Source organism: Chaetodon auriga, chromosome 7, assembly GCF_051107435.1.
Source record: "Chaetodon auriga isolate fChaAug3 chromosome 7, fChaAug3.hap1, whole genome shotgun sequence".
Taxonomy (NCBI): domain Eukaryota; kingdom Metazoa; phylum Chordata; class Actinopteri; order Chaetodontiformes; family Chaetodontidae; genus Chaetodon; species Chaetodon auriga.
Window position 1 is genome coordinate 28,858,157 of NC_135080.1, and position 23,035 is coordinate 28,881,191.

The window sequence follows — 23,035 nt, forward strand, 5'->3', positions numbered from 1 at the left end:
GAGGGCCTGGGGGTGCTATGTCTGTAGCTGTGAAAACACAGTGTGTAGGAGCTTGCATGCTGCTGCAGCATCGGCTGATGGGGCATGTACACCATCATCGCTATTGAGCTAGCTGCTCAATGTCTGTCATGCAGCGCTTCTCCTTTACAGTAATGGATTACACCATCTGTTGTTCACATTGCTATGCCCCAACCTTTTCTCTTACCGCCACTCGTGCAGTGCCATCTAGCATAAACAGTGCCATCTAGCATAAACATGAGTAAGTGATCATATTTTTTAAGAGTGGAAGAGTGAAAGGTGAAAACACTAACGCAAAATGAGGCAAATAAGACCATGCAGAATCATAAATTTTTAATGTGAAATAATAAGACAGATTGCATGTAGTGAGCTGCAGACAGCATATAAATTTGCAGGTTTGTTGTGTGTAATCTAGCACAGTTTGAATAAACAGTTGGCAGGTCAGACTGGATGGCACTACCTCTGGGCACTGTTGGCGAAACTTATGAAATTTGAACCGGGACCAAGAATCAGCAATTTCATTATAGAAACCTCTAATATAAGGTGCTAGAATTGTGAAGCCACCTAAGACAGATAACCATGCAAGGAACCTAACTAATCTGTTAATAAATCAAACAGATGAGCACCATTTGTTAATGATATTGACAGTTGCCTCATTGTCACAGAAAAATGCAATTTGTTTCCTTGACCAGTGTTTACCCTACAGAAGACAAGCAATAACAATTGGGTACATTTCCAGAAGAAGAAGAAGAAGAAGAAGAAGAAGAAGAAGAAGAAGAAGAATTGTTAGCTGGCAAGGATGACAATACTTTCAGCCATACATCAGCAAACCACTCATTATTGAAAAACAAAAAATTAAGATGCCCAAGCAAGGAAAGCAATCCTCTTTTAGAAAATACTATTGCCTCCTGCATGTTTTTGATAATTTCTCTGATGCAAATTAATTTTTCCACAGGCAAGGAGGTCTGCATCAGGTTGCTATCTAAGGTGATGCCTAAACATTCTATAGACTGGAACGGACCTGACGTCTCTTCGACATCGGATAGTGGAAAACCTAATTTTGTGAAAGTATGCTTGAGAGCAGAGATGCATTTATCTGGTTTTGAATTTGGATAGTGCACTAGCAGAAAATCATCTTGGAGAGAAAGCACAAATGGCAAGTTGCAGTGATTTAGAAGGACTCAGAAAAGTGCTTCTGAAAAGGTAGCAAATATTTTGGGGCTGCTGCAACAACTGAAGGGGAGTCTAATTGAGAAATATAACCTATCTCTCCACTGAACACCAAAAAAGATGCCAGTGCGAAGGGTGTAAAGGCATCATGTTGAAAGCGTCTGTAATATGTGCCTTAGCTAGCCATGCATCCCTCCTTGCCTTCTTAATAAACTTAATGCCGTTGTCAAGAGAAGCATAGCATAGAGAGAAGGATGCCAAAGGAACTTGACTATTAATGCTCTGAGCTCTGTCGTTATGAGGAGTGGATAAATTGATAATTAGCTGTTTTTTTTCCAAAATATTTACTGGTTGGTATACCCATATAATACCCTACCTATATATATAATGCCAGTGGTTGGAAATGGTGATTTATCAAGTAGACCAGTCATGAATCCCTTCTTAACCTCTTTTCTCAGTGCTGCATCAGTTATCTTGCACTCCTTTAAAGCAGATTGCAAGTTATTCCAGACAAATGACACTTTTGGCAGCCAAGTTAACCCAGTTAAAAAGCCCTTGACCAGCCACCTGTACCAACGATTATGATGCTTTCTTCGTGCCTTCCCCAGTGCAAGGACGTTGTCCAAGGTTGATGGCTTTATTTTGTATTGTCCTTTTTCACAAGGTGGGGCATACTTATTTGGGATGCCCATCTCCACGAAGTGTGAATGTACTGATAGTTAAAAAACTTGCACACATTTTCATTAGAATTATAGCACAAAGGAGTCATAAGTGGCGTCACGTTTGTATTTCTAGTTTGGGGCTTGAGACAGGCTTAAATGTTTGGTTTATGGCCGTTGATTTTTGACACCATTTAGAGCAGGGGTGTCCAAACTTTTTGCAAAGAGGGCCATATTTGGTGAGGTGAAAATGTGTGAGGGCAGACCCTTCAGCTTGACATTCTTTGAACCATTAACATTAAATGTAAATTAACTATTTCATTAATTTGTTTATTGCAAATGGCATACTTTTTATGTCTTAACACAGAACACAAATCCAAAGTTTTTACCAAAATCACTCTGTCTTTCATATTTGGATACCACATAAAATGAAGAAAAGTCTGAAAAAAAAAAACTTTCAGAGAGATTAAACATATCTAGGTTCATTTGAAACATTACATATTATTCACTATTAAATACTCACTATGAACTTCTAAATTCAAAACATATTAACAGGAAAATAACACTAACAGTTATATTATTCAAAAGTACAAAACATTGAGGTCCATATGAATCCTTGTATTGCTGCCGGACCGAATTAGATTTTAATATTTAATTTATCAGGTTTACAAGACCCGGTTTGATTGTAAATTGAAAAACAAAAGAACAAATTATACACAAATTGAAAAGAATTAATGCATATTCAAAACTGTGGTTTTGATCACAGTTTTGAATACACAAAAAATCAATTCACTGAGATTTTAGAATTTATTTACCCCAGAAGACTTAACAAATAACTCGGGTGCACTAATGTGAAGGGTGATACTGAGATCTTGTCTCCAGTATACGGGTCAGGTCACGCAGGTGACAGTCACTTAAGCCTGGTTTACGCTTCTGCATCGCGTCGACGCCGTACCTACGCCATCGACGCAGACCCCTACGTGGACCCTACGCTGTAGCCTGACGCGCACCTTCAAAAAATCCTGACTACGCGTTGCGTCGATGCGTTGTGACGTGAACGTCGAGGACTGTGATTGGTCCACTCAGAAGTTATTTTCAGTTCAGCCGCAGCCCTATGGTCGCAGCACAACAACACCGCCATTTTCAAAGTTTCTGTGGTGAGAGCTACAAGAAAAAATGGACCAAGCTGAAGAAAGAATTATTGAGGAGGTACGCAAGTACGACCACCTCTACAACTCCTCTTCGCGGCAGTATAAAGACTGCCAAATGGCCAACAATTTATGGAGGGAATTCTTGCGAAACACGGGGATCCAACAAGAGCCCCCCGAAACCATACAAAGACACAGCCACACCTCCCTAGCGGCTTGGCGGTGAATTGCGGAGCAACGCGTTTCCTCGACGCAGAACTATGAATGCTCAGTGACTGCGTCAGGTGTACGCCGTACGTACGGCGTCGCCGCAACGCAGAAGCGTAAACCAGGCTTTATGTTCATAACTGAGAATGTCTTCTCGCACAAGTATGTGGAGCCAAACAAGCTCAGCATTTTCTTAGCAAATGTTCGAATCTCTTGGAACCTGCCTTTGTCCAGCTCGCGGTAAAAGCTGACAAGAGGGAGCTGTTGGTGTCGGCTGCGACACTCGGCGTCACACTGCAGCTCAATGAGCTCCAGCTGCAGGTGGTCTGGAGCGTCATCAGGGTCCACAGAGAAAGGAGCGGAAAAATGTGTGATCTCCTTTTCAATAGCCGCAAAATCCCGAAAGCGCTGTTTAAACTCCTCAGCCAGAGATGAGAGGTTTTCTGCATACTTCCTCATTTGCTCACTGATATTGTTCTGTGGAAAACTGGTCGTTATTTCCTGCAGCGATGGGAAGTGTGTGGTGTTGGGCTGTGTGTGTGACAGGTGCCTTTGGAAAAGTAGCAACTTGGCCTCAAAGGCTTTGATGTGTGACTACAGATGGCTTACCAGTGCATCCTGCCCCTGAATACTCACGTTCAGCGCGTTCAGATGTCGGGTTATGTCAACTAAAAATCCATACTCAGCAAGCCAAACAGCATTGGATAGTTCTGGCATCGGTTGTCCCTTTTCCGACAAGAATTGTCTGATTTCCTCCCTCAGTGAGTAGAAGTGCTGCAGTGCTGACCCCCGACTGAGCCATCTTACGTCGTTGTGATACACAACATCTCCGTATTCAGCCTGGATGTCAAGTAGAAACTGTTGAAACTGGCGGTGGCACAGGGCTTTGGAGCGAAAATTAATTAATAGCCTTTATCACCGGTTTCATCACATGATCATATTTCAGATTTTTGGCACAGAGAATTTGTTGGTGAATAATACAGTGGAGTTTTATAGCTTTGCCTCCTTCTTCGCTGACTTTGTTACACACGAGGGTTGATAATCCACTTCGCTCGCCAGCCATGGCAGGTGCACCATCCGTAGTAATCCCCGTGACTTTATTCCATGGTGGTTTCATGTCATTTACGGCGGAACAAACTGAAACAAATAAATCGGTTCCCCTTGTTTGACCCTTAAGGCTCTGGAGGTCAAGTAGCTCTTCACTGACGTTCATTTCATTGTCCACTCCAAAAAATCAGTAACTGAGCGGCGTCAGATGCATCCGTGCTTTCGTCGCAGGCGCAACGAAAAAAAGTCAAACTCTGTTCCTTTTGCCTGTAATTGTCTCTTAATGTCAGATGAAACGTCTTCAATTCTCCGTACCACCGTGTTACGAGCAAGGCAAACATTAGCAAACTCTTGCTTCTTCTCAGGACAAATGTTCTCCACCATTTTCATCACGCAGTCTGAAATAAATTTACCCCCAGTAAAAGGTTTGCAGTGCTTGGCATCAGCGTTGCCACCTCGTAGCTTGCCTTTGTGGCATTTTCATTTGATTTGCGGGCTCTTGTAAAAAATCGCTGCTGTGCCTTTAAAACAGCTTTCAGTTGCCTCAATTTTTCACCATGTTCGTTTCCGGTTAGATTGTTGTAGCTAGCGTGTTTCGTCCAGTAGTGCCTCTTGATGTTGAATTCCTTGAGAACAGCCACAGTCTCCTGGCATATTAGGCAGACACCGTTGTTTCGTATTTCGGTGAAAAAATACTCCAATTTCCACTTGTCCTGAAAGTGGCGGCCCTCGCTGTCGACTTTCCTTTTTTTTGTTACAGTCGCCATTTTTGAAATGAGCTAAACGGATGTCCTTTGACCCTTTGACCCTTGTGACAAGGCTCAAAGTTTCCCGCGGCGAGAGTGTCGCCACAGGTCTACTGCCATCTTCTGGTGAAATATAAAATAGCTTTATGTACATTGTGTTTTATACTGTGGTCAACAGTGCTGGCGGCCACATATTATTGATTTTATGACAGAAGCTGCGGGCCGGTGTATATTTGAACACAGGCCGCATTTGGCCCGCGGGCCAGACTTTGGACATGCCTATTTAGAGGAGTGGGAGAACAAGCCACAGGAGCTTGGAGAGACCTTGATGGCCTGTGAAATGTCTGATTATGAGAGCTAGGTCAACTACTGACCAGCCCGATCTCTGGTTGATCCTCTTAATGTACATGGCAGCTTTTGCAGAGAATGACTTACGGTAGTTGTAAAATAATGTACCTCCATAGGTCATGGTGAGGTTTGAAATGACGGCCAAGTAGTGTCCTGCTCAGCCCTACAGGTGGGATAGACTTCACAGATAATCTCTGAATACCCCTAAAACAACACTGAATTCAGAGTTTTAGAAAACCTGGGGTCGCTATGCTTTAGCATAACTGACTCCACAATCCACAATACGCCTGTTGCTTATCTCAGCACAGCAAGATTTTTTGTACCAGATTGATGTTATTTCCTGCTAAAATCTGTAGGCGGAAAGAATGGCATGCCAGTCAGAATTAGAATTGCTGTTCCCGGCAATCTCCATGAGGTTGTAATGCCATGGGTGTCATTGTTCCAAGTAGCAGGCATTTGCCTGCCGGAGTTCATGCTGTCGAGCAATGATTGGATGTTGGGCAATGCTGACAAGATGGGGTCATCCTCCAGGTCCACAGCACTGGCTGCTGGGGTTGAGACTTGTGCTTGTTTGGTTGGTGGAGCGCTGGTGGTGGCAGGAACCGCAATGGAGTTGCTGGAGCAGTTCTTCCTTTTCTTAGTGGAAAGAACTGCAGATAGATGTTTTCCGACAATAAGAAAAAAAGCTCCTTGTGAGAAGTTCCGGAGCCTGAATGTTATTCCTGAACAAGGCTTCCAGTAGTCTGGCACTAGCCATTCCATAATTCTTAGAGTATTTAAAGGTTTTACGTGCCGGAAAAAAGCTTCAGCACAACAGTGTTCTCTTCTGAAGTTGATTGATATGATGAGCAGTAGGGTAAGTTGAAGCATGCAAATCAGTCTTGTCATTATCATGTGAGAAAGCAAAACAGCTTGCAGAGGAAGCAACAAGGGTAAGCAAGCTAAGACATCTTAAATTGATGTTTTGAGTATATCCCTGTTTGAGATAGACTGTACCAATAGAATGCAGTGTTGTAGTCAAGTCACTATGCCTCGAGTCCAAGTCCAGGTTCAAGTCTCCAGTGTTCAAGTCCGAGTCGAGTCCACTACTCATCCGAGTTGAGTCCCTATTGATCCATGTTGAGTCCGAGTCCAAGTTTAGCACTGAAGTAAGCATACATGTTGTTAAACTTCAAAAAAACATAACTGTGGTCCTGCAGCTCATAGGCAGGTCCTAATGGCAGACGCTATGAACTTTCATATGCATTTTACTGTTAAACTCAGTCTAGTGCTTATAACTACACTCCTGTCCTCTTAACAATAACACTCACAAAAATGCAGCTCTAATGTGCTTAATTTGCACATACATAACCATGTATTTTATCATGAATAGCTTATTTACAAAAAAAGCTGGCAGCACCAGTGTTAAGCATAGATGTTGTTAAACTTGAAAAACACAACACAGAAATGCAAAACTCTAATGTGCTTTATATAATGTGCATTTAACACAAATACAGTGGGAAAATAAGTATTGAACACGTCAATTTAACTCCTAGGTAAATCTTATTATTTTGGGGCTGCTGACATGAAATTTTCACTGGATAACAATATAAAATTGATAAAATCCATCGAGTTCATAGAAAAGGCCACTTGAACCTTCAAGGTTTCAAAACAGGAAGAATGGGCCAAAATCACATCTGAGAAATGCATGCAACTAGTTTATCCATGTAGAAGACATCTTGAAGTTGTCATTACCAACAAAGGCTTTTCTGCTAAATAGTAAAACAAAAATATAACAAATAAACATAACTCATTTTCTGGACTTATTTGTTTTGATTAGGCTACACAGACATATTGCATTTCAAATACATCAGCTCTGATATCATGGCACTACCCGACCTTGCCCGATGAGGTCTAATCAAAATACCACCTTGACTAAATACCCTTTCAATAAGCACACTGGAGGCAGGGATGGAGAATACCTGTGTTGCAATGTGAAAGAGGGCTGGGAATTTGGACTTATTTTGTTGCCAAAACTTGAGGCACGGGATTGAGGTAGAGTTCTCTTCATCAATCAAGTGGAGGTATGCAGTCAACTGAGCCTACGCTGATGGTTTCTCAGCAGGAGAGTCTTCCTATAGTGGGAAAACAGTCTTGGCTGCTTTTCAGGAGGAGACTCTGTCAGATCACTTTCTTCTTGTCCAGTCTCTGCATCTGCTGTTGGTGGCACTTGCTTGTTGCCCTCTGCCTTTATGTACGCTGAAATGGTAAAGGCAGGAGACTAATTACAAGTACTGAATATTCCTAATTATATAATGGCCTTTATTGTAACACCTTAAATTCCAATAACATTCCATCACTGAAATCATTACACTTAGCTTTGAATTGTTAAAAAAAAAAATATATATATCTCACCTTTGATCTCATTATTCAAATTGTCTCTGCTGTGACAGTCCAGCTGCACATCATGTTCTAGCCACTGGAAACCAAAGGTAGGGTCTAGCACGGATGTTACAAAGAAAGCATTTGTGAAAAGAAACTTTGTAGGGCATCTTCCTTTGGATGGTTCACATCCTGGCATCTGTACTGCTTGGAATATCTCAACAAACCGAGTTTTCAAGGACTTCTCAAGAGCTTGCACTAGGGGTCCACAGTACTTTACTTTCCCTTTTTTTCTTGCATGTCAGTGCACAGACTGAGAACACAGGGCACAACTACACGGATGGTCACTATTTTCTCTCCCTGAGTGAGGTTAATGGCCTCTAAAATGGCCCAAGAATTTCTATTAGCTCTTTAAGCTGACCACACTCTGGCTTGGTGACAAGAGGAGGTTTTGGTGGCCCTCTGATTGCAACACACTAGCTAGCTTTTGGCTATCTAATTGCACATAACCCTGGACTTGCTTCAGTATAGAGTTCCACTGTGTTGCGTTAGCTGAAGGGATGGTGACATCCCCAAACCACGCTTCGAAGCGATCTTTAAAGGTGGTGCTTGTGTGGAGGATGGTGGCTCTGCGGGACACCTTTTCCAGGGTGCTTGAGAGCCGACATACCTCTTTCAGACTGTCTTTTATCATTAGCTGCAGTGAATGACAGAAGCAAGACAATCTCTGCATCTTACAATTCATCTAATGTGTCATTCACTAACTGCTAATCTTCTGGCATCAGGTCTTCCCAGAACTCATCCTCCTCATCCTCCTCAGATGTGATGGGATCTCCAGTTTCAACACCACAGGGATCCTCTCTGGGAAAGCTGACCTGAAAGGCTTTCTTCATGTTCGATGCATTATCTGTTATTACAAAAAGTATCTTGCTTTTTATCAGGTACTCCTCAATACAAGATTCAAACAGCATGGCAGTGTTCTAGCCTGAGTGTTTCCCATGCACTCTCTCACAGACAAGAAGATAGGACTGAAGGCTGAGGTCCTGTTTTCTTTCATCCATTGTCAGTGTGTGTCCCCCCTAAGAAACAACCTCATCTTTCTGTCTCTCCAAATATCTATAGTAACAGAGACACTGCAAACTTCTGCCAGCCAGCTTTTAATTAGCTCCTTTTTGGCTTCCACCAGGCCTGGAATGGTCACAGAGGTGATAGTGGATCTTGCTACTGGCAAATATAGAGGGTCCAGGACATAAAGAAAGTGCCTGAAGCCCTGGTGGTCAACAATGGAGAGAGGCAAGCCACAGCTAATTATTAAGTCTTTGACAAGGGAGTCACTTATGGCCTTTTGACGTGGATGTTTCAGGTCGTAGACCTTCTGCGATTCACCAAAGAATGATGTAATGGTGTTTGAATGGTGTTTGAGGTAGCAAATTGGGACACAATGGTGGAGGCCTGGTATTCTTGGAGCCTATAAGGGGAGATAGGATAAACATTTAGCTGCTGATGCAAAAAACTTTAAACTTTCATACCAAAAAGGATATTATAGGTCTAGGACGGCTCCCTCTAGTGGTACGCAAAATAATCACTTAATTATATACTAAAATACATTTAAAAGGTGAAACACTATTTAATATATGAGAATGTATGAAAAAACTGTATCAACCGATGACAAAAAATGAAAGGAAATTAAGACAATAAATCAAGTTAATAATTTTAAAAATCCGCAAGTGTTTCTGGGTAACGTTAGGCGATATGTAATATTCCTGCCGATACAGACGCCGTTTGTAGCCAAGCTGTGATGGGAAGACGGTTTAGTTACTGTAATAACAAGGACAAGAAAAATGAAGCGTACGACAAAACTATTGTCGTGGCTTAAATCAGCAAAGGCAGACGTGGAACAGGAGATAACAAGAACCGAAGAGGAGGACTTGTGTGAGCCGAGCACAAGCGCGAACAGTGATGCTGGTACCAGCCCCACAACATCTGCTACTGCTAGCAAAAAACGACATAAAGCAGTTAGGAGATATGACGAGAACTACATTAAATTGGGATTTATTTTTAGTGGAAGAGAGGAAGAGCCCCGACCGCAGTGTGTGGTGTGTGGTGACCTGCTGGGCAATGAATCAATGAAACCCTCACATCTCAAACAGCATCTAACAACCAAACACCCGGCACTTAAGGACAAACCAGTGAGGTTTTTTTTACGAAAACATGAAGGACTGAAGCAGTCAAAGTCCACGATTCAGTCGTATGGTACACCCACAGCCAAAGCACATGGAGCATCATATCGTGCCAGCCTCCGGATCGCCAGAGCCGGTAAGCCTCACACAATTGGGGAACAGCTGTGTTTACCATTAGCCAAAGAGATGACAAAGATCATGTGTGGAGAGGAAACTGCCAAGAAGTTAAACTTCGTGCCGCTTTCAAACGACACCGTATCAAGAGGAATAATAGACATGGCCAAGGATGTTAAAAACACACTGATTGAACGCATTAAAAAAAGTCGATATATATAATTTTTTTATATTTATATATATTTTATTACAATGTTTATTTAATTTTCATATGCAGTGCATTTTAATTTATTATTTAAGTACAGTTTATTATTTTCCAATTTTAAACACAGTGTTCCATCTGTGTATGATTGTTACAGTGGCCAACAATGTTGAATAAACTTGTTAAATAAAACTTTCAAAATGTTTTTCATGAAAACTTTGGCCTACTACGCTACTGTACTTAAATGTTGTTCATTAGGTGGTAGTCGGAGAGCCAAGTATTTTCTCAGGTGGTACTTAGTGTAAAAAGTTTGAGAACCACTGGTCTAGGATAATATGTATTTATTTATGTGTTTATCTATTTATGTATGTATGTGTTTGACCATATTAATAATATGTATGTCAGCTAGACAACGGGAAAAATGTGACAACACAGCCCGATTTGGGGCTTGTAGGTTGCACTACTTTTCTGTAACAGTGTTGTGCATGCAAACTACATATTCAACTATAATAAACTTACACAATGCAGCATTTTGTGTCAGTAGCCTAATGGGATAACTAGACACAATTTAGGCTAAATGAGGCCATGCAATAAAGATCTCGTGCACCGTGGACTTTTTTGGCAGAGATGAAGAGCTCAAACTCCTATGACTGAAGAAACAAAGTGACCACATATCAGCTACGAGGGATATGGCCCTTCACCAGTTTCTCCCAAAAGCCATACTACTGAATACACCCCTGTCTGACAAATCAAGCTTTAAATACAGCAGCTTTATCAACACATGCAATTTCCCTTCTCTCTCTATATATATATATATACGGCTCTGACTTTTAGCGAATGTATCAAAGGTAGTGAATGGAACATGCTCTAGGCTACGACGGTAGCACTAGTAAAGAGCTCTGCGCTCCATTGTCTTTGGTAGAAGATCTGCTAACGTTACCACATCAATTTTAGTGTTAGAATCTTGCAGTAGCAATAAACAGTGGACATTTTCTTGTTCTTTGTTCTGTTCATGTAATGTATTTGTAAGTGTCATTTCAGTAAATACAATGTAAACCACCAAATTCAGTCTAATGAGGGGCTGTTAGCATTGCATTAAGCTACTGGACTCCTTGCCAAGCACACTGTGTCAAAAAACCAGACGCTATTCACCTTACATCCTCCTTGATAATGCACCCTCCAAATAACATTGTTGGCAAATGGCAATACAGTTAACTGAATAATATGTGACACAACTGTCAGATATTCTAATATTATGAATCCGTCATATTATGCTCACACACTGTGGACATCAGCAGAGAGCGAAGTCCTAGGCTAATAGGTTGGACAATCTTTGAGACATTATCTCCTGGCATTTTTTTGCCGTTAAATTTAAGTTAACGCAGGGCTCTCAAGTCTCACGCATTGAGCGTGACAGTCACACTTTTCGGTCTTTTGTCACGCACTCCCGCCACACATTGTATTTCTCGCAGGGAAATGACCAGGATAACGGCCATCAAGTTGCGCCACTATTTTTTTATAACAGTGCAGTGAGACAGGTAGAGGAATTAGTGACGTGTCAGTCGCGAATTTATGTGTTATTTATTAGATCAAAGCCGCCACCCCCCCCCATCACTGCCTTCGTCAGAATGTCACTCTGAACTCTAACGCCCCCATTACAAAAAATTTAGATATTAAAATAATATACCAAAGGCAAATTATAGCTTAATGACATATTACTAAAAAAAAAATCGAGTCATTTCAAGTCGTTGCAAGTCCGAATGCATGAGTCCAAGTCCAAGTTCAAGTCATTAGTGATGAAGTCCAATTCAAGGCACGAGTCTCTAAATTTAGCTCACGAGTCGGACTCGAGTCTGAGTCCCGGACTCAAGACCTACAGCACTGATAGAGTGTGAAGCAGAGAATCAGCTGAGCTGTCTGCTTTAATGACATTATGTAGTTTAGACAATGAAATCCCTCAGTTCTTTGAAATTTGAGAAATAGTATTCTTAAATTGTTGCACTATTTGTCATAAAGTGGTGAACCCCTCCCCATCTTTACTTCAGGAAGACTCAGCCTCTCTGGGATGCTCTTTTTATACCCTATCATGTTACTAACCTATTGCCAGTTAATCTAATTCATTTTGAGATGTTCCACCATGTGTTTTCTTTTGGCATTTCGCAACTTTTACAGTGTTTTTTTTTTTTTTTGCTGCCACTGTTCCAACTTTTTGACTTTTTGAAAAAATGTTGCTGACATCAAAATCTAAATGAGGACATAATTTTTCAAGTTCAAAGTTTCAACATTTGATATGTTGTTGTTTTCTTTGTGCCAGTTAAATATGTATATATATTATATATATTAAATCAATGTTTTAGAAATCCTCACCTTTTGTTTCTATTTACGTTTAACACAGCATCCCGACTTTACTGGAAACAGGGTTTTATTTATGTTTAATGTAGTGTGCTTTTTTAGCACTTTAGACATGCTGTTACTCTTTTTAATTTGTCCATGCACTGTGGACACTAAAACTTGTTGAGTTTGCCCTGGTCTCTCTGCTGGTTTTTTGCATTGTTTACAATTATGTATTATGGGGATCCTGAGCGCAGCCATGGGCTCGTTGTATACACCAGGGATCAGCTGATAGTGCTCTGTAACATGGTAGAGAGATTCAATGTTGCCAGCAAGCCAAGGAGGAAGAGATGGGGGAGCCATGCTGGGACTGAATACAGTGCTAGGAGAAGATGTTACAAACCTGCCCTCCCCCTCGATCATCATGGAATGTTGAATTTCACTCCAATAAGATGTCAAGCTAGCAGCACTGACTTGGCAACAGATGAAATACCAATTTCAATTCAATTCAATTTTATTTCTATAGCGCCAAATCACAACAGAAGTTGTCTCAGGACACTTTCCATATAGAGCTGGTACAGGCCAAACCCTTATCTACAGAGACCCAACAATTCCCTCATGAGCAAGCACTTGGCGACAGTGTCGAGGAAAAACTTCCTTTTAACAGGCAGAAACCTCAGGCAGAACCAGGCTCTGGGTGGGCAGCCATCTGCCTCGACTGGTTGGGTGAGAGAGAGTGAGACAGACAGAAATGCAATCAGAGAGAGAGAGAGAGTGAGACAGAGGAAAATGCAATCACAGTAACAATGACAGTGGATGTAATAATAATAGAAGCAGTTGCAGTGGATGTCAGGCAGCGCCATGACAGGAGGCATAGCTGTAATCCACAATCCAGATTCAGCCACTATCCATGGGAACCTGCGAGACAACAAAGCACAAAGACTCTGGGGAAGAAGCTCAGTTAGTAACACGCTGTGGTAGGACATGAAAGCATGCAGATGGAGAGGGAGAGAAGAACAGAGGAGCTTGGTGTATCTTTGGAGGTCCCCCAACAGTCTAATGCTATAGCAGCATAAGAAGGGGCTGGTCTAGGACAAGCCTGAGCCAGCCCTAACTATAAGATTTATCAAAAAGGAAAGTTTTAAGCCTACTCTTAAATGTAGAGACAGTGTCTGCCTCCCAGACAAAGACCAGAAGATGGTTCCACAGGAGAGGAGCTTGATAGCTAAATGCTCTTTCTCCTATTCTGCTTTTGGAGACTTTAGGAACTGAAAGTAGGCCTGCATTCTGGGAATGCAGTGTTCTAGTAGGGTAAAAAGGTACTATGAGCTCTTTAAGATAAGAAGGTGCCTGGCCATTTATGGTTTTGTAAGTAAGGAGGAGAATTTTAAATTGTATTCTAAACTTTACAGGGAGCCAGTGCAGAGTGGCTAATATCAGAGATAAATGATCTCTCTTCCTTGTTTTTGTCAGAACATGTACTGCAGCATTCTGGAGCAACTGGAGAATATTCAGTAACATATTTGGGCAGCCTGATAGTAAGGAATTGCAATAATCCAGCCTGGAAGTTGCGAGTGCATGGACTAGTTTTCCTGCATCATTTTGAGACAAAATATGCCTGATTTTCCCAATATTACTTAGGTGAAAAAAGGCAGTCCTTGAAATTTGTTTTACATGGAAGTGAAAGGACATGTCCTGATCAAAGATACTCCCAGATTCTTTACAGTGGTGCTGGAGGCCATCACAATGCCACCCATAACTGCTGTGTCATCAGAAAGTGAGTTTCTAAGATGTTTAGGGCCTAGTACTATAACTTCAGTTTTGTCTGAGTTTAGCATCAGAAAATTGCAGGTCATCCAGGTCTTTATATCCTGAAGACATGCTTGTAGTCTAGTTAACTGATTGGTTTCTTCTGGCTTCATTGGTAAATATAGCTGGATATCATCTGCATAGCAATGAAAATTTATTGAGTGCTTCCTGATAATCTTCCCTAAAGGAAGCATATATAAGGTGAATAGAATTGGTCCAAGCACAGAACCCTGTGGAACTCCATAACTGACATTAGCGAGCACAGAGGAGTTGTTATTAACATGTACAAACTGAGAGCGATCTGACAAGTAGCATTTGAACCAGCTTAGCACAGTTCTCTTAATGCCAATGAAGTGCTCCAGTCTCTACAATAGGATACCATGGTCAATGGTGATAAATGCAGCACTAAGATCCAACAAGACTAGTACAAAGACAAATCCTTTATCAGATGCAATTAGAAGGTCATTTGTAACTTTAACCAGTGCTCTCTCTGTGCTATGATGCACTCTAAATCCTGACTGGAAATCTTCAAATAAACTATTTTTGTGTAGAAAGTCGCACAGCTGATTAGCAACTGCTTTCTCAAGAGTTTTTGAGAGAAAGGGAAGGTTGGATATCGGTCTATAGTTGGCTAAAACCACTGGATCAAGAGTAGCCTTTTTAAGTAGAGGTTTTATTACAGCTACTTTAAAGGACTGTGGTATGTAGCCTGTTGATAAAGACAGACTGATCATGTCTAACACGTAAGAGTCAATTAAAGGTAAAACTTCTTTAAGCAGCTTAGTCAGGATGTGGTCTAAAATACAGGCTGATAATTCTGATGATGGAATTATTGAAATTAGTTGGTGAAGGTGTAAAACAGTCTAAAACTTTGACAGGTCTGTTGACGTGAGGAGCCAATGAATTCTGTCTCCAATAGTAAGAATTTTATCATTAAAGAAGCTCATGAAGTCATTACTGTTCAGAGCTAATGGACTACATGGTTCAACAGAATTATGGCTCTCTGTCAGCCTGGTTACAGTGCTGAAGAGAAACCTGGGATTGTTCTTATTTTCCTCTGTTAGTGCAGAGTAATAGGCTGCCCTAGCACTGCGGAGGGCTTTCCTGTATATTTTAAGACTGTCTTGCCAGGTGAACTGAAATTCTTCCAAATTGGTAGAACACCATTTCCTTTCTATTTTTTGTGAAGTTTGTTTTAATTTGCGGGTTTGGAGCTAATCTCCTCTGTTTCATTATCTTCTTTTTTAGGGGGGCAATAGAGTCAAGTGTCATACGCAATGAACCTGTAGCACTGTCAACCAGGTAGTCAATTTGGGAGGGACAAAGGTTAGCATAGGAATCCTCTGTTGCATTGAGACATGGCATTGACAGGAGTCTGGTGTAAGAATTTTTGCCTAGTGGCTGGTAGTATGGTAATATGAATTCAAAAGTTATTAAATGATGGTCAGATAAAGGGGATTCTGCGAGGAGACAATTAAGTCTTCAATTTCAATGCCATATGTCAGAACAAGGTCAAGAGTGTGGTTAAAACAGTGAGTAGGTTCATGTACATTCTCACGGAAGCCAACTGAGTCTAATACTGTGAAAAACGCAGTGCTACAGCTGACATTATCAATGTCGACATGTACATTAAAGTCATTACTTTATCTGCTTTAAGGACTAAACCTGATAGAAACTCAGAGAACTCGGCCATAAATTTGGAATATGGACCAGGAGAGTGGTATACTATAACAAATAAAACTGGCTGCACAGTGTAGTTTATAGGCAAACTGTATAGACGCTGACCACTCTCTCCATCTTTTGAGTCTCTCACATCAAACCTTCCATAGAAGATGTTTAAATCATTAACAAATTTGCCACAGTCTGCCATGTTTACACTTTGCTTTTTCCTTTCTCTGCCCATTATTGCATTCAGTCCCTCCCATGCCTGTTTTGCATTACCTGTACAAAACCTTTACTTTATCTTATTTTTAAAATCTATCTTAGCTGTAAAAACTCTATGCCTGAACTCCTTCTCTTTCTTCTTTACTACATCCACTTCTCATCCCAAAAATGCAGCCTTTTTCTCATTTAAACACATTTTAAGATTCTTGAGAGCCATGGCTTGTTGTTACTGAACACCTTATCTGCCTTAGTTGAGATAACAGTGTCCTCACAGAATCTAATATAGGAACCAATTGTGTCTGTCAGTTCATGTGGATCTGAACATGCGGCAAAAAACACGTGCCAGTCTGTGGTGTCAAAACAATGTCTGAGCTCCTCCTCCCCCTTGTCAGACCATTGCTGTACAGTTTTCAGGAGTGGTCTGACTTTCTGTCTGTATGTTGGGAGGCGATGGATGACATTATGATCAGACTTTCCAAGAGGAGGCTGGCTCGCTGCCTTGTATGTGGCTGGAATATTCCGAGGCACATACTGCTACAGAGTGGGGAGATGAGGTGACAGCTGACATATGTTGAAGTTTCCCCAAAATTAAGACCAGCTGATCTGCCGACCGGGAGACTGCAGCATTGAAGCTGTCGGTTATGACTTGCACATCTTCATTACTTTATTGTATGTTATATTATGTTATATTATATTAAATCTTTATTCTATATATGATATTTATCAACAAGGATAATAGTGATTTGTCCAAACTCGTAGTTTCTAGTGCACACACTCTGGAGCACTTTGAATTGTGTGGCCCAGGTATTGCCTATTCCCTCCGTTGGACTTTTAGTCCATAGTCCACAGGGTCAGCATTATCTCTCTAAGGGAGAGAACAAAGTCCCTCCAGTATGTGATGAATGGCGAAGCTTGTTGCTGACACTCCCTTCCGTCATTGTTCCTGATTACTGCTAAGTTTTCGGAAATGACAGCGTATAAAATGTCACCACTGCGTGAGAGTATTTAGTTTCCAATTTGCGTAGCAAGAAGACGTTGAGAGAAAACACGTTAACCACACTTTTGACAACTAAATTACCATGGACAAACACAGAGAAGCACAGGGTCAGCAGTCGAGCCCTGTTCCCAACATGGTTGTTTTAGTTTTCCCTTCATAAATCACACAATATTGACATTACTGCAGTATTCTGTCAATATTTAGAATTGAAGAAGCAAATATATGCCCTGTATCTGACTTTGGCTGTCTATATATACTGACTGTCTTTTTCTACTTCTCTGCTTTCTTCCTTTCAGCAAAAGTAAAAATAAAAATATCCTTCTTTTCCAGTGTATCACACACTTGATCACTGTGCTCTCTGTAGTAATGTCAGCCAGCAGTTTACTTTCAGCAGGTACTAAGTAGGGCACAGACAATAGCTAAATTTGTTGTTTTCTTTTTGGGATCAAAACTTTTCTCATCAGGACTTACTTCTGCATTTCAGATCCTCCCAGGTTGTACCATATCAGGGTTACCATGGCGATGACAACATAACCCATGGTTGGTGGCCTTGCTGCTCTTCCCACCTCCTCAACAAGTCTTAATCCAAACCAGCCTGTGTAAGGGTCGACAATGAGTTGAGATACCCCTCCTTCCCAGGGAGAGTAACTGGACTCCTCCCACCATTGGGCTTACTTTCTGTAAATACATTCTCTGTATTATAACACTTTGTTGATATATAATTTTAAGTTTAAAGGAAAATGTGTTAGTCGTTACCAGTATATCTTAAAAGCTTCCTTTAATCCACGAAGAGGAGCGTTAGTGCATTGGTGATCTTGCTATATGGACCTTTGTTAGTTTTCCAGTCCTTTACAGTAGCAGACTGTATGATTCTATTTGGTGTTGCTCAGGCTGTGCCGATAAAGTTTGCATGTGCCCTGTTATATACACTAAATCGTGTAGAGCTTTTTTACCCTGTTTTCTTATTCAGGTTGTAATATTTTGCTGTTTTTAAATGTCAGGGATTGTGTCATTGAAATTCTCTTACATCAGGTTATTGTATTGATGTTGGGGCTGCCCAAATTTCAACACTTCTCCAAGGCCATAATGAGCAGTTGATCACATTAAAGTACTGTGTTCTTAGAAAGCATGTTTGAAGCATTTGATTTAAATGCTGCTGCATTTGGAGCAGTTTACTAGTTTGGTTTGTTTGGTAAGGTGAAAACAGTGTCATTCAGTCTCCACAGTTGCACTGGTAAAAATTCAGATGAGCTATTTTGTCAGAACATTAAATCAGGATGATAAATTGTGTATCACACAACGGACAACATGAACTTGCCTACCAAGTTTCAAAAGGCTAATAGAATGAGTCTGGATAAATTTAAAGCCAGGGCGCACCTGAAAAAAAATAATTGTCGTGTCTACAAATGTTGTCCAACCAAGTCTAAAGGCAAATATGTATATGCCTGTTTTGAATGAACACACTCAAGGGTGGGTGGACAAGGCTGCTGTCATAGAGAGGGGCGTGATTTGATAACTGTTCAAATATGGCATAACTGCACATTTTCATACTGTCTCTCACAGGGGGATCCACAGTGTTGCACTCAAATGAGGGTTCTCAGTTTTGTTCCTGTACAAGTGACTCCTGCTCATTGGTTACGGTGCTTGCACCATCATGTGGAGTGAAACTGGGGAATTTTGAACCGCACATGTTACACCCCCATGGCAAAGCCTGTCACTAGCAGGCTAAAAGAAACAGCTGGAGACACCATTTGTCACAGAGGTAATATGCACGAAGCAAAGTAACATATGTACCTGTGGGCACAAAATCCACAATAAAAATTTGAAAAAATTTGCTATGCTGGGCAAACACTTAAACATTAAGGAGATGCTGTTTCAAAATGAAAGTGGAGAATCAAACTTCAGAATAAATGCTTGCAAACAGCTGGCTGCCAGATGTCAACATCTGCCTCCTTCAACAACTAATAAGCCCTTGCATTGTTAAGGTAATGTCCTATTGGTTGGGATTACGTCTTTAGACATGCATTTTTGGGTATTACTACTCTTTTTTTTGTTTTGTTTTGTTTTTTAGAATGGCATTGTTGTCACCTGGCCTATTAAATCAGACTAGAAGTCTGAATACACTGCTGCTGAAATGCTTGGAGTGAGCGTGCCCATAGAGCTACATTTACTGCTTCACCAGAAACTCTGTTAATATTCTGGTTTCCAGAACTCTTACAGTAAACCTAAAATAGTAATTGCTACGGAATTAAGAAATATCATTCAGACAATATTGCCATATCTCAGACTCTCCTTATATTATTATGGACTTTCGGCAAATCCTGCCTTTGCTTATTTCATCTCATTGAGTGAAGGAGAACAAATTTCTAAATGCCAGTGTTGATGCGGTAAACAATAGGATCATGTTCAAACATGTTCAGAAAATTTGGTGTGATTCCGACATGAATGATGGATATGTTTGTTCGGGTGAATAAAGCATCTGAAATGTGATTGGATGATCACCCTGTCTAGACTTGCTATGATAGAATGCCATTGGAAGTGAAGACTGAAGTTGGATGAAATAATAATAAAAAAAAAACAAAAAACAGCGTTGTGTGGTTTGAATCCCTTTTAAATGCTCTTTTCAATTGTATGTTTAGATGTGTAACTATCATGGAGTAAAGGTGTACAAGTCTGCTGTAGCCTGTGTAAACAAAGTGTTCGAAGACAAACACAAAAAAAATGCGTGGTATGGACATAAGTATTGTTTACAATTCAAAGGTTCCAAGAAAACTGCCTGATTTTTAGCTCTAGACAAATTATATTAACTTTCAATCTGTGGAATCAACTTTCATTCTTCCTTCGTGAATAAAGTGTTTTTTATCATTTCAGAAAATCTTACATTAATTGTTCTGGATTTTTTTTCTTTTTTTTGTGAGTTATCTATCCCCATTGATTAAAATACTTGAATATGTTATTTGCTTTTTTAGTGATGAGCAAAATTTGGATGTCTGACAGTTGTTTTAAGTAGGGGGTTACTTGGGGACCAGTCTAATGTTAATGCATGTTTAAAACTAAACATCTATAGACATTTCTATAGATCATGTATAAATGACATTAATATTAAAGCTCCATTTATCATTTTTTAAATGTATTTATTTATTTATTTTTACAAACCATGGATTAAACGACAGTGTGAAAAGTGCAATTGTAGTGACAACCCCGCAGAGAATTACAACCAACTCTGCAGTGCAAAAGCTCTGATAAACCCACTGTACACTATCTGTCCAGCAGCAAACAGCAGACGGACAAAGTTCAATACTAGCTGGTGAACATAATGGAGCATTTATCAGCTGAAGAGCCAAATATTTTTCTCTGGAGTTGGTGGAGACCAAAATGGGGCTAAAAGGAGAGTGAATATTAGAAAACATGACATGTCTGCTGGCATAAAAGACACGAGTGCAGCTTTAATAAGTGAGTCATGTAGTTGTAGTAAGTCATGTAGCTAATTTGAAGTTTGAAATTTGAGTTTTAAAGGACAAATTCCATAAATGATCTCATCATTGAATTTAGGTGAAATGTTTGACTTGATCAAATTATTGGCTGACGTTGACTGTCAATAAAGTTCAGTTAGCACCAGCTCGTCTGAAGATTGGGCTTTAAATGAAATTCCTGCAAGTTGACAAATCAAAGTGAAATTAATCAATAAATGGTACACATTTATTGGCTTTTTGGGGATTTGCACTGGTGTATGTACTCTTGATACAAAAATAGCCATTTAATTATTTAAATTATGTTAAATGGAAGACAAAAGTAATATATAATTCTGTGACTGGCTTTACATGCACATCATTATAATCATTAAAGGGTAAAAATTGAAATCGATCTGAAAAGTGTGATTTAAACCAGATTAGTGAAGTTCCCTTAATACCAATTAAGTGTTCCAGTCTCTGTAAAAGGTGGTCAGTGGTGTTGAATGCAGCACTAAGACCTAACAAGACTAGTACAGAGACAAGTCCTTTGTCTGATGCAGTTAGAAGGCCATTTGTAATTTTAACCAGTGCTGTCTCATGTCTAATTCCTGACTGGAAATGCTCAAATAAACTATTGTTATGTATAAAGTCACACAACTGATCAGCAACTGCTTTCTCAAGAATTTTCTTGAGAAAGAGGAGGTTAGATATAGGTCTATAGTTGGCTAAAACCCCTGGATTAAGAGTAGGCTTTTTAAGAAGAGGTTTTATCACAGCTACTTTAAAAGACTGTGGTACGTAGCATGTTGATAAAGACAGGTTGATCATATCGAATAAAGAGCCAATTAAGGGTAAAACTTCTTGAAGCAGCTTATTCGGGATGTGGTCTAAAATACAGGTTGACAATTTAAATGAAGAAATTATTGAAAATAGGTGGACAGGTCAACAGGAGAAAAACGGTATAAATACATGACAGCTGTAATAACTATTTCTTCTAATTTCATCATTAACAAAGCTCATGAAGTCATTACTACTGAAGGCTAAGGGACTACATGGTTCAGTGGAATTATGACTCTGTCAGCCTGGCTACAGTGCTGAAGAGAAACATTGGATTGTTTTTATTTTCCTCCTTCAGTGAAAAGTAATAGGCTGCGCTGCCACAGTGGAGGGCTTCCCTGTGTGTTTTAAGACTGTCTTGCCAGTTGAAACAAAATTCTTCAAAATTGGTGGAGGTGATGGCCATTTCCTTTCAACTTTTCACAAAGTTTGCTTTAATTTGCGGGTTTGGGGGGTATACCATGGAGCTGACCTCAGATGATCAATTTGGGAGGGACTAAAGTTAGCATAGGAGTCCTCTGTTGTATTGAGACATGGCATTGAATTAAATGCTGGTGGGATCATATCCTTAAGGGTAGCTACAGCACTATCAGATTATCAACATTGACATGAACATTAAACATAAAACACCTACGATAATTGTTTTATCTGTTTTAAAGACTAAACCTGATAAACAGAATACAGATGTAAATTCAGAATAAGAACAGGAGTATGATACACAATAGCAAATAAAACTGGCGGAAGTGTTTTCCAGGTTTGGTGTCAAAGACTAAGAACATGGCTTTTGACTGAGTTATAATTGAGTTTAGGTTTAGGGTTGATTAATAGGCTTGCATCAGAAATGGCTGCAACTATTAATTGTTATACTGTGCCTTTATATTATCTGTGTTCTGTTTTTCTCTGTATGTGTTGTGTTTGAGTTTCCTTCCAGTTCTGCAGTAGAGGTGTGACTTGGCTGGTCAGAGGGCAGACTGTGCGCCTGATGCTGATCCACTGATTTCTCTTCCCATTTACGTAGCATGGCGTAGATGTCTCGCCGCTAGACTGTTCAAGCTCCATGCTAGACTTTCCAGCCATTACCTTGTCTCTCTATCATAGTATCTTGTTTTGTTCCTAGTTGCCTGTGAGCATATTCTTGTTTCTGTTAGCTTTGTTTTCCATAGTGTGTTTTTTTTCCCTGTTTTGTTTCCTTGCTATAGTTGAGTGTTTTGTTCCTGCCCGCTTGCCACGGTGTGGTTGATGTTTTTGTTTAAGGGCTGTGTTTGCGTATTGGAAATTGTGTTTTGTTGGTTCGCATTTGCACCATTGTTAGTATTTTTTCATTCTTGCTAATAAACCGTTGTATGTTGTAATGGCTCCCTTTGTTTCCATGCTTTGTGTCTCCCCCTTGGGTCCTACTAAAAATGATATTGATTACTAATCATAACATTAATATTGCTCGAGCCAGTAGTTCCACTTAGACTAACATACGCTTCATGACACAGCCAGGTTTCAGCCAGACAAAATAAACCCATTTTATGATCTG

General features: G+C 40.2%; 1 protein-coding gene and 1 pseudogene across 8 annotated transcripts in view; one reads left to right on the forward strand and one right to left on the reverse strand.

Moving 5' to 3' along the window:
- cuedc1b (CUE domain containing 1b) overlaps positions 1-22,862 on the forward strand; it is an 85,943-nt gene extending 63,081 nt beyond the window's left edge. For 3 of the 7 annotated variants that reach the window (XM_076734848.1, XM_076734845.1, XM_076734846.1), the window contains one exon: positions 17,706-22,862. In XM_076734848.1, the coding sequence (XP_076590963.1) occupies positions 17,706-17,755 (50 nt within the window). In that variant the 3' untranslated portion in view covers positions 17,756-22,862. Of the gene's footprint in view, positions 1-17,551; positions 17,616-17,705 lie in introns of all 7 variants that reach the window. The other 4 variants (XM_076734841.1, XM_076734843.1, XM_076734842.1 and 1 more) reach the window with 3 other exon arrangements.
- Positions 12,858-16,033, reverse strand: LOC143323165 (uncharacterized; annotated as a pseudogene). Its single transcript, XR_013077392.1, has one exon. The product of XR_013077392.1 is annotated as an uncharacterized LOC143323165 (transcript).
- Positions 22,863-23,035: the final 173 nt, after the last annotated feature.